This window comes from Schistocerca cancellata, chromosome 6, assembly GCF_023864275.1.
Source record: "Schistocerca cancellata isolate TAMUIC-IGC-003103 chromosome 6, iqSchCanc2.1, whole genome shotgun sequence".
Lineage (NCBI taxonomy): Eukaryota > Metazoa > Arthropoda > Insecta > Orthoptera > Acrididae > Schistocerca > Schistocerca cancellata.
The window spans coordinates 396,443,717-396,455,207 of NC_064631.1; the positions used below are offsets into that span (position 1 = coordinate 396,443,717).

Consider the following 11,491-nt stretch of genomic DNA (forward strand, 5'->3'; position numbering starts at 1 on the left):
TCCACACTTGGTTTCCACATTGGAACACCGCCGTCACTTTGCGTCAGAGGAAAGTAGTCTGTGAATAACACGTTTCGCCAGTGTCGAAGTTGCCAGTTGACAAGGAACGGTAGAACTGAAACCGACTTGCAGGATGTTGTCGTGTCAAGCGGGGTACTCGAAGAAGACGTCTTGGTCGTGAGGTCCTATCTCGTAACCTGTCCATTACAGTCTTATCGGACACAGCGTCTCCAGTGGCCCATCTGAGATCGTCTTACAGTGCTCTGGCGGTATGTGTGCGCTGCTGCAACGCAGAGATAACCAGATATCGGTAATCAGGTGGGGTTGTAATGCGTCGGCGACCTTGTCCAACTCGCGCTGTATACTGACCTGTCTCCCTGTGTCCAGAACCTATGGATGACACAGAAGAGGCATGAGCATCTATAGCATCATGACAGGGAGTCCATTCTTTTTGGAGCAAAAAGAGCGCTCTTGCAACTTACATTGCATTAGGATGTCGGATTGCACGTACTTGATTGATTGTCCACAAGTGACAACTGTCATCTGTGTACCTTATTAGAAAACACTAGGACACCGGTACACCGGTACTCATTTCCTTTTGAGGTGTCATCTGACACTGTCGAGCGTCACACGTCTCATAGATAGCGGCTGATTTGAACGTACCGCCTGTATCAAAATAGATTTAACATAGACATAAATAATTCTTATTGCCTAGGCCAACGACTGGAATGTTTCCCCAAGTGGTCAGAAATCTCAGCGTGATTGTCAGTCTACACTACGTGATCAAAAGTATCCGGACGCCTCCAAAAACACACGTTTTTCATATTAGGTACATTGTGCTGCCACCTACTGCCAGGTACTCCATATCAGCGACCTCAGTAGTCATTAGACATCGTGAGAGAGCAAAATGGGGCGCTCCGTGGAACTCACGGCCTTCGAAAGTAGTCAGGTGATTGGGTGTCACTTGTGTCATACGTATGTACACGAGATTTCCACAGTCCTAAACATCCCTAGGTCCACTGTTTCCGACGTGGTAGTGAAGTGGAAACCTGAAAGGACACGTACAGCACAAAAGCGTACAGGCCGACCTCGTCTGTTGACTGACAGAGACCGCCGACCGTTGAAAAGGGTCCTGATGTGTAATATGCAGACATCTACCCAGACCATCACACAGTAATTCCAAACTGCAACAGGATCCACTGAAAAGTCTATGACAGTTAGACGGGAGGTGAAAAACTTGGATTTCATGGTCGAGCGGCTGCTCATAAGCCACAAATTACACCAGTAAATGCCAAACGACGACTCGCTTGGTCTAAGGAGCGTAAACATTGGACGATTGAACAGTGGAAAAACGTTGTGTGGAGTGACGAATCACGGTGCATAATATGGCGGTCCAATGGCAGGGTGTGGGTATGGCGAATGCCCGGCGAACGTCATCTGCCAGCGTGTGTAGTGCCAACAGTAAAATTCGGAGGCGGTGGTGTTATGGTGTGGTCGTGATTTTCATGGAGGGGGCTTGCACCCCTTGTTGTATCGCTTGGTTGCGTGGTTCTATCACAGCATGGCCCTAAGTTGGTGTTTTAAACACCTTCTTGCTTCCCACTGTTGAAGATCAGTTGAGGGGTGTCGATTGCATCTTTCAACACGATCGAGCACCTGTTCATAATGGACAGCCTGTAGCGGAGTGGTTACATGACAACTACATCCCTGTAATGGAGTGGCCTGCACAGAGACAAGACCTGAATCGTATAGAACACCTTGGGGATGTGTTGGAACGCCGACTTTGTGCCAGGCTTCACCGACCGACATCGATACCTCTCCTCAATGCGGCAATCCGTGAAGAATGGGCTGCCATTCCCCAAGAAACCTTCCAGCACCTGACTGAATGTATTCCTGCGACAGTGGAAGCTGTCATCAAGGCTAAGGGTGGGGCAATACCATACTGAATTCCAGAATTATCGATGGAGGGCGCCATGAACTTGTAAGTCATTTTCAGACAGGTGTCCGGATACTTTTGATCACATAGTGCATGTCAGAAAGTAAACACAAGTTTCACACTCGAAGTTTTTCCTGTTATAAAACTTTGTATATATACTTCTCTCGTGGTTTTATGGACTGCATCATATTTGTTTCTTGCTGCTAAACATATTTTTCAGTGATGCTGAGCAGCTTATAAAAATTCCCTCTTTCATAGAATGTAACAACGAAAAGGATGTCCCTCTTGAAATCTATGTGATAAAATACATTGACGGCAAAAAAGAAGAAAAATCACACCACCTAGTTGTGCGTCATAAACGAAAGTTGGTAGGCTTTTTTCTGCAGCTGAAAGATGATGGCTATCAGATGTCGCACCAGTCGCATGACAGTGGCGCTCGTAGCGCCTCTATGTAAACTTAAATAAGATTTGCTCTCCCCGTCGGAGGTTAGTCTCCTCCCTCGGGCATGGGTGTGTTTGTTGTCCTTAGCGTAAGTTAGTTTAAGTTAGATTAAGTAGTGTGTAGGCTTAGGGACCGATGACCTTAGCAGTTTGGTCCCATGAGACATTACCACAAATTTAAGATTTGCTTTAAATACACGCTGTAACGGTCGTGTGCGTTAATTACCTTTGAGTTTGGACGTGATGAGTTGATGTTATTCGCGAACGCCATTAAGGTGACAAAGACGCCATTATCAACATCTCGCTGAGTTTGAATGAGGTCGTATAATAGGGCTACGAGAGGTTTTGCAGAAAGACTTGGCTGGAATGTGGCCACTGTACATGACTGCTGGCAGCGGTGGTCACGAGAATGTACGGTCGCAAGGTGACGGGTCTCTGGAGAACCACCTGGCACTACTGAAGGGAAAATCACTGTGTTCGGCGTATGGTTCTGGCACATCGTACGGTATCTGCAGCAGCAATTGCAGCAGCCGTTGGCACCATAGTGACACAACGAACTGTTACAAATCTGTTACTTCAAGCACAGTTCCAAGCCAGACGCCCTGTAGCGTACCTTCCACTGGACCCAAACCACCGCGATTTAAGACGTCAGTGGTGTCGAGCGAGAGCTCATCGGAGGATAGGGTAGAGGTCTGTCGTGTTTTCTGATGAAAGCTGGTTCTGCTACGGTGCCAGTGACGGCAGTATGTTGGTTAGAAAGAGGCCAGTTGAGGGCCTGCAAGCAACCTGTCTACATGCTAGGCGCAATGGACGTACACTTGCGGTTATTGTCTGGAATGCGATTTCATACGACAGCAAGAGCACACATGTTGTTATCCCACACACACTGACTGCAAAATTGTACGTCTGTCTGGTGATTCGATCTGTCGTGCTGCCCTTCATGAACAGCGTTCAAGAGCCTGTTTTCCAACAGGGTAACGCTCGCCCACATTCCCGCTTGTAAGGCTCGTTTCACACTGGGACACTTGTGACGGTCACCGGTGACGGTCACCGGTGACTGTGGCGAACACTCCTGGGCCACTGGTGTCCCACACTGCAGCTATTGCCAACTGATTAGTTGGTGAAATGGACTCGAGCGAGGAGGAACTGTTGTTAGTATTTGTAATGAGGAGGAGGAGGAGAATGAAGACAAAACGTTCATTACACATACATCCACTGCTATGTGATCGGCTGGAGAAAGGATTGTATTACACCCTTTATGACGATCTGAGACAATCTGAGAAGAAGTTTTTTCAGTATTTTCGAATGTCAAAAACTTCATTTGATGAACTACTAGTATTCTCCTTGTAGGTTATTAACCTCCTAGCCTCGTACAGGGATAGAAAATATATTTCGCTATTCTTGTGGTCCGAAAAATACGGTATTAAAGTGAAAAAAGAATATAGAACTTACCAATTTTGTTTCTTTCATCTATGCTCTTTTCATCGAAATCGGGCACAAACTTCGTAATAATTTCTTGCCACGCTTTTATTTTCATGACTTTGTTACTGTAGTCATCGCTTTTCATATCCCAAATAACGGGACGACTTTCCACTTCACTTATAAAATCTTCTGTGTTGGTGAACTCTAAACTCATGGCTGCACTATGTGGAGAACCACTGGCCTCAGCAACGGCTGCCTATCTGTTGGCAACTCTGCAATGCCGTGTCTGTGATCGGTGTCCCAGTGTGAACACTCCAATACAAGCTAATGCATGTCCGGCGGTGACCGCAGCGAACACAGTGTCGGTGTCCGTCACATGTGGCGAGGGTGAGACGCTGCTGGGTCACCGTGACTCGGTGACTCAGTGCAGTGTCCCGGTGTGAATGCTCCAATTCAAACGAAGGTATCTCTATCAGTGACCGTCACCGGTGACCGTCACAAGTGTCCCAGTGTGAAACGAGCCTAACCCAACATGCCCCACAAAGAGTCGACATGTTGCCTTGGCCTGCTCGATCACCAGATCTGTCTTCAATCGAGCGCATGGCCGGCCAGGGTGGCCGAATGGTTGTAGGCGCTACAGTCTGGAACCGCGCGACCACTACGGTCGCAGGTTCGAATCCTGCCTCGGGCATGGATGTGTGTGCTGTCCTTAGGTTAGACAGGTTTAAGTAGTTCTAATTTCTAAGGGACTGATGACCTCAGAAGTTAAGTCCCATAGTGCTCAGAGCCATTTGAACCATCTCTCGCATGTGGGACATTATCGGACAACTCCAGCGTCATCCACAAACAGCATGAACCGTCCCTATATTGACCGATCAAGTGCAACAGACATGGAACTGCATTCCACAAACTGACACCCGGTACCTTTACAACACAATGCATTCACATTTGCGTGCTTGCATTCAACATTCCGGCGTTTACACCGGTTATTAATTGTCAGCATTTCACATTTGCAATGGCTTTTGTCGCGCTTACATTAACTTGTGCGATGCAGTGTTTATCATTTAAATATATTACCTAGACAAACGTATTCCCGAAATTTCATTGCTCTACATTAATTATTATTTGGTTGTGATTTTTTCCGTCAGTTAACGTTACTTCAGAGTGAAGATAATCAATGCAATGTGTAGAATATGGTTATCATGGATGCGCAACTGAGACTGGACAGTCTACTTTAACTATACTCAATTTAAAGCCGAAAATGAGATAGAGATGCAATTGAGGTAGCACTAGATGTATCTCAGGTCTTTGTACAGCTTCATGTGTAAGTAGGCTGTTTAGGTTTTTATGTTGGTAACGCCACGTAGCGCTCTGTATGAAAATCACTGACTGTGCTGTGTGCAGTCTGTGGCTGGTTTGCATTGTTGGATTTTGCTATTGTAGTGGTGGGCAGTTGGCTGTTAACAACGCGTAGCGTTGCGCAGTTGGAGGCGAGCCGCCAGCAGTGGTGGATGTGGGGAGAGAGATGCCAGAATTTTGAGAGCGGACGATCTGGACGTGTGTCCATCAGAAAGAGTAAATTTGTAATACTGTATATCACGAACTGATATATATATATATATATATATATATATATATATATATATATATATATATATATATATGATAACTTTTGAATACTATTAAGGTAAATACATTGTTTGTTCTTTATCAAAATCTTCCATTTGCTAACTATGCCTATCAGTAGCTAGTGCCTTCAGTAGTTAGAATCTTTTATTTAGCTGGCAGTAGTGGCGCTCGCTGTATTGCAGTAGTTCGAGTAACGAAGATTTTTGTGAGTTAAGTGATTCATGAAAGGTATAGGTTATTGTTAGTCAGGGTCATTCTTTTGTAGGGATTATTGAAAGTCAGATTGCGTTGCGCTAAAAAAATAATATTGTATCAGTTGAGGGATGATCAGAACAAGTAAAGAGAGAAATGTCTGAGTATGTTAAGTTTTGCTCAGCTGTTTGAAAATCAAATGACGTAGAGGTTTACCAGCACTGTCGTTCTTAGTTTTTCTAAGGGGACGTTTCACGTGGAACTCGTCTGGTGACTGACAGAGACCGTCGACTATTGGCTCTGAGCACTATGGGACTCAACTGCTGTGGTCATAAGTCCCCTAGAACTTAGAACTACTTAAACCTAACTAAACTAAGGACATCACACACATCCATGCCCGAGGCAGGATTCGAACCTGCGACCGTAGCGGTCGTGCGGTTCCAGACTGTAGCGCCTTTAACCGCTCGGCCACTGCGGCCGGCCGGTCGACTATTGAAAAGGATCGTAATGTGTAGTGCCAACAGTAAAATTCGGAGGCGGTGGTGTTATGGTGTGGTCGTGTTTTCATGGATGAGGCTTGCACCCCTTGTTGTTTTGCGTGGTTGCCTGGCACTATCACAGCACAGGCCTAAATTGGTGTTTTAAGCACTTTCTTGCTTCCCACTGTTGAAGAGCAATTCGGCGATGGCGATTGAATCTTTCAACACGATCGAGGACCTGTTCATAATTCACGGCCTGTAGTGGAGTGGTTACACGACAATAACATCCGTGTAAAGGACTGGCCTGCGCAAAGTCCTGACCTGAATCCAATAGAACACCTTTGTGATGTTTTGGAACGCCAAGTTTGTGCCAGGCCTCACCGACCGACATCGATACCTCTTCTCAGTGCAGTACTCCGTGAAGAATGGGCTGCCATTCCTCAAGAAACCTTCCAGCACCTCATTGAACGCATGCATGCGAGAGTGGAAGCTGTCATCAAGGCTAAGGGTGGGTCAATACCATACTGAATTCCAGCATTACCGATGGATCGCGTGTTATTATTTGGTACTGTGATTTTTTCCGTTAGTGTACGTTATTTCAGAGTGAGGATAATCAGTACAATGTGCAGAATATAGATATCATGGATGCGCAACTGAGATTGGACAACCTACTTTAACTATATTCAATTGAAACCCGAAAATGAGATAGAGATGCAATGGAGTTATAACTAGATGTCTCTCAGATCTTTGTACAGCTTCATACATGAAGCTACCAGCAATATACTGTTCAAGGCATCGAAGAGTTCATAATCTTCTTCGCGATTTTCTCTGCTCTTCGACAATCGCTAGAATAGCTACTGCAGCTGTTTTACCCGCGGTAAAGAAACTGTGTGTTTTGCGCGCCAAATGCAGCCGAGAACTGCTGCTGTCACAAATCACGATAAGGAGCATATTCTGTGAGACGTAGCAAGTCGTTTCCGAGTGTGCAGTAACCATAACGGACACCACGTCGTCCAGTGTGAGGACGGCTCCAGGCTTCGACGCCTACCTCAGGCTCTGAGGCCTTCCCCGCCCGCCGCTGGAGCGTCCAGACGAAGCGCCGACCTGACCACCGACTCGCGGCGTGGCGTGGCACTGCCGGCGCATGCGCAGGGCGCGTGTCCGCGCCGCCCCGGCCCGAAGGCCGGCATCAATTATGCAAAGGGCGGCGTCCAGTGCAGTCCCTAGTCCAGTTAGCGCGCTCCCTCGGCCAGGGCAGTCACTCAGCGGCCGGTATCGGCGATCCAGCACTCAGTCTGCGCTACGAAGTCGCCTGGCGGCAAGTTTAGCGTAGGTGCCGGGGGAGGTGGAATGTCGGCTCGGCTCCTGCAGCAGGTGCTACGTCGGCCGCGAGCATGAAGACGCGTGCGCCCTGAAGGCTGGCGCCTTGGCACCGGCTCTTCTGCTGGAGGCGTGCATGGCGTCATGGGCATCTGCCTCGACACAGGTGAGCGTCTGCCTAATATAGACCACTGCGGCCCGAATCATGTGTTCGGGAGGCCCACGGTTCTTTGACGTATTTTATGATAATATTCATTCTAGCAAGTGACAGCGAATCCAGAAAGTCACTTACTGTTAGGAGCTTCTTAAGAGTATTTTTCTTGCTCATATGGGGACTGTACAAACTTCCCCTCTCCGATCTGATCCGTATTTTCGAGAAAAACGAGTCTGAACATTTTACCCGCGCTTCTATACTTCGTATGGTCACTAGTAATCAAGAATTCCGCAACCAAGAGAATAAGAGCTTAATTTCATAAGCGCGAGGTCTGTGGATCGAAAGTCGCATTTGGTACTTCTCTTTTATTTCATTCCCACCTAATTCTGACAAGAGATACGCGTACTACGCCGCGAAATTGTGTGATGCCCGAGCACCGCTTACGAATGTAGCCCAAGTTTGTTTTACAACAGACACGTTGATGAAACTATGCACATGCAAAGATTCGGCGCTCGTTACAAGTGCCGTTTGATGCAATAGTTATTGTTCCCCTTGTTTCTGTAATGAGTGTCATCCTGATTCATACAGCGCTCCGGAAGTTACACATTATACTTGCCACACTTGTAGATAAAATACTATAAATAAAATGACTATACCGATTTAATTGAAAGTTCTTGTGCAGCTATTTTCTCCAATCTCATTATTGAAAGTTATCTTATTAATAATAATATGATTGTTGTTATTCATTAAAAGTTTTTGCTTGTGACAGTGTAAGCTATCTGTAGCTTTACGCAAACTTTCGACATAGAATTTCGTAAACTTTGAACATAAGAATTCGTTTGCGAGAATGTGTTGAAAAATTTCTGCGAGAAAGTAAATTGAAAGTGCCCATCTGGGTTCCTTTCTGTTTAAACATTCGTAATGGACGAGTGGCAAGAATACTGTCTGAATTCAACCCTATGAATTATTAAACTTTTTAACTGATAAACTGGCCCTGGAAAAACTCGTTGTTCCCTATTTTTATTATTTACCTGTTTTCCAGTGGAAATGCCATGACACTGTTCATGTTTTGGCATGGCCTTTGGATGCGACAATGACTTGGGATAAATTATAACATCAAACGTAATTAGTTTTCTGATTAGAAAAGTTCTATACTGAAAAATTATATCTTTCTTTGCTTCACAAACATTAATACACAAAAAATTACAGTTCCTGAGTGGACAGACGTAAGTAGTCTTTAGCATCAAACGAGAATTTTTCCAAACTGCAACTCTTAGAAATGACATTAAATACTCAACAGTTATTCCTACCCCCAAATTCAGATTGAAAATTATGCATGACTTTATCTTTCCCTATATACAAGTCTCTGGATCTCTGAACAAAGAATGCGTAACGACAAGCTGCCACAGCAAAATACAAGATCTTAAATCAATTACCTTAAATTAAATCTTCTTCTATTACTCATCAAAATAATCGTAATGAAATACTCGTCTCAAAATGCTTCAATCTCTTTCCTCACCTCAAATTAGTAAAAAAAAAAAAAGTTTCAAATGGCTCTAAGCACTATGGAACTTAACATCTGAGGTCATCAGACTTAGAACTACTTAAACCTAACTAACCTAAAGACATCACACACGTCCATGCCCGAGGTAGGATTCGAACCTGCGACCTGCGACCGTAGCAGCCGCGCGGTTCCGGACTGAAGCGCCTAGAACAGCTCGGTCACAGCGGCCTGCTTAATCAGTAAATCAGCACGTTCCACTTGCTCACAATTAACTGCAACCGTACCACTACTCATGACACACCACTGCCACTATTGTCTCTCCTCATTTCATCATTAACAGTGCGTATCATCTCTCGCGCATCTTGCAAGGCAGAGATGGTCCAAGGAAGCCTCCAAGCGGCACAGTATCTCTGATGGCACTGTGCGCTTGTAATTTCAAACAGTACAAAAGCGTTACGGGTTTATGGCATCCAAATACTAGAGAAATGGCCAGAAACTATGTACAGCCCCCTATCACTACGGATACTATTTTCTCCTTTTTCAGGGTAAAGATCATGAAAATAAAAAAAATGTATCGTTCAATAATGAGTTTATACAATCATAATATTTACGTGAGAAGCAAAAAAAAAAAAAAAAAAGTGCAGGAAGGAATATTCGAGCCCAGGACATCGCACTCATGTGACTAACCAGTTAACAAGCTCGGCTGCGGACTCTTTGAGTACTAGCGACCATACACAGAAGATAAATACGCGTAAAACTTTTAACTCTGTTCTCCAGAAATCGGTTAAGAGTTGCGTCTTCCTGTTTATATTATGTTGAAGTGGTAGTCGTGCTCTACAAATCTTGGCAATTTGAATCAAATCGGTGAGGGAAAGTTCACACGGTCCTCTTCTCAGTATAAAATAAAAAAAGACTTACAGAGAGGGTAATATTTTAAGATGCGCTTAATTTTAAGTGACATTGGTGAATTCGGCCGTGAGCTGAGTAGTTTCGCGCTTATGTCAGGCGCAGAGTGTAATGTAGTGCGGTCACTACGGGGTTAATAGAAGTGAGAGGGGGAGTTTTCTATTGCTTGTCTTCCAATAATGACAAGCCACGATTGTGCGCCACTAGCACTGATCAGCTGCTATGGTACAAATGTCAGCGGAAGTAATATGAATTCATGAGTGTGCATTATAGAGACGGTCGGCTTCAATTGTGGTACATGTTCGTAGCAAGTAATATGAAATCAAATTAAGGCTGTTGTAGTACAATGCAATGAGCAAGAGAAAAGTAAAAAAAAACATTTAGTAAAGATTTGTGATCGTGTCTCCTATTGCAATGATTTGTTAATTAAATTAACATACTATTTTATGTATGTTATCAATCAATAGCAAGATCGGTAAGGGAAGGAGTGGTAAAGCGACCAGGACGGGAAATTGAACGTTGTACATTTTTTGTCATGAACAGCGCTGCTGCCTGGCGAGAAGTGGTCAGACTAATCCTTATAATACATCGCCATTGATATTAGTGACGTTGACTGAGGAAGTTTCTTCCACTACATTTTAGCAAAAAAAAAAAAAGTTTTTGAGTCTCTGCTGTAAGATAAGTAATTTATGTTATTCTTGTTACCTCACTTGTACGAGAGCAATAATTTTTACAGCTTCATTGTTCAAACAACGTCCTTTGGCCTACAGATGTAGTTCATCGTTATGTATTTCAGTCCGATAGCTTCTTCTGTGGATCACTAATGCCAACATGGCGTCCGATCGGGAAAAGTGGCTACGCTACTCACCGGGAAAACTGGCCAAGGTGTTCACCCAAATATAAATTAGTTACTTCCAAAAAACACTCATAATACAACAGATAAAACTTACTTCTAAACGCTTTTATATATATAACTATCATCCACGATTCTTTCCCTTTTTGACAATTTTGAATTAATAAAGTTATATTACGTAAAACCATTCCTCGTGTTCTATATTCGGCCCAATACAAAAGTCCGATTGAAAACCGTCGTTCCACGGGCTTGGTATTGTTTCAAATACTAGGGCGTGAAGATACCTGGAAAATGAGCCCAGAAATCAGAAAAACAAGCATGGGACTTCGTTGCGATGGCACTAGCCACAGTACTCGCTTCGGTACGGAAATCTGGTCACTATATAAGCCTTCATAAAAAATGCCTGTAGTTCGAATATATTTTATTCTTTTTGCTGTAAAATGTTGGCTGTGATAGCTTTTAATATGTAAATTCAAAATTTGTATGTGGTAAGCTTCTATCAGTAACATTGGTTTGGTGAAAATTGAGTTTCTTTAGGGCTGGCCACCCCCACCTCCCTCTCCCCTTTTTCCATCCTATGTGTCCCGAGTTGTTGTCCTATATTGCCAATATCGGCTCCTGAGCAACGACTACTGATGTACACCTAAAGTTCGTA

General features: G+C 44.3%; 1 protein-coding gene across 1 annotated transcript in view; it reads left to right on the plus strand.

Annotated features, from left to right (window-relative positions):
* Nucleotides 1-7,350: 7,350 nt before the first annotated feature.
* LOC126190817 (adenylate kinase isoenzyme 5) overlaps nucleotides 7,351-11,491 on the plus strand; it is a 526,350-nt gene continuing 522,209 nt past the window's right edge. The window contains exon 1 of the mRNA XM_049931384.1: nucleotides 7,351-7,585. Within this exon, the coding sequence (XP_049787341.1) occupies nucleotides 7,564-7,585 (22 nt within the window). The 5' untranslated portion in view covers nucleotides 7,351-7,563. The remainder of the gene's footprint in view (nucleotides 7,586-11,491) is intronic.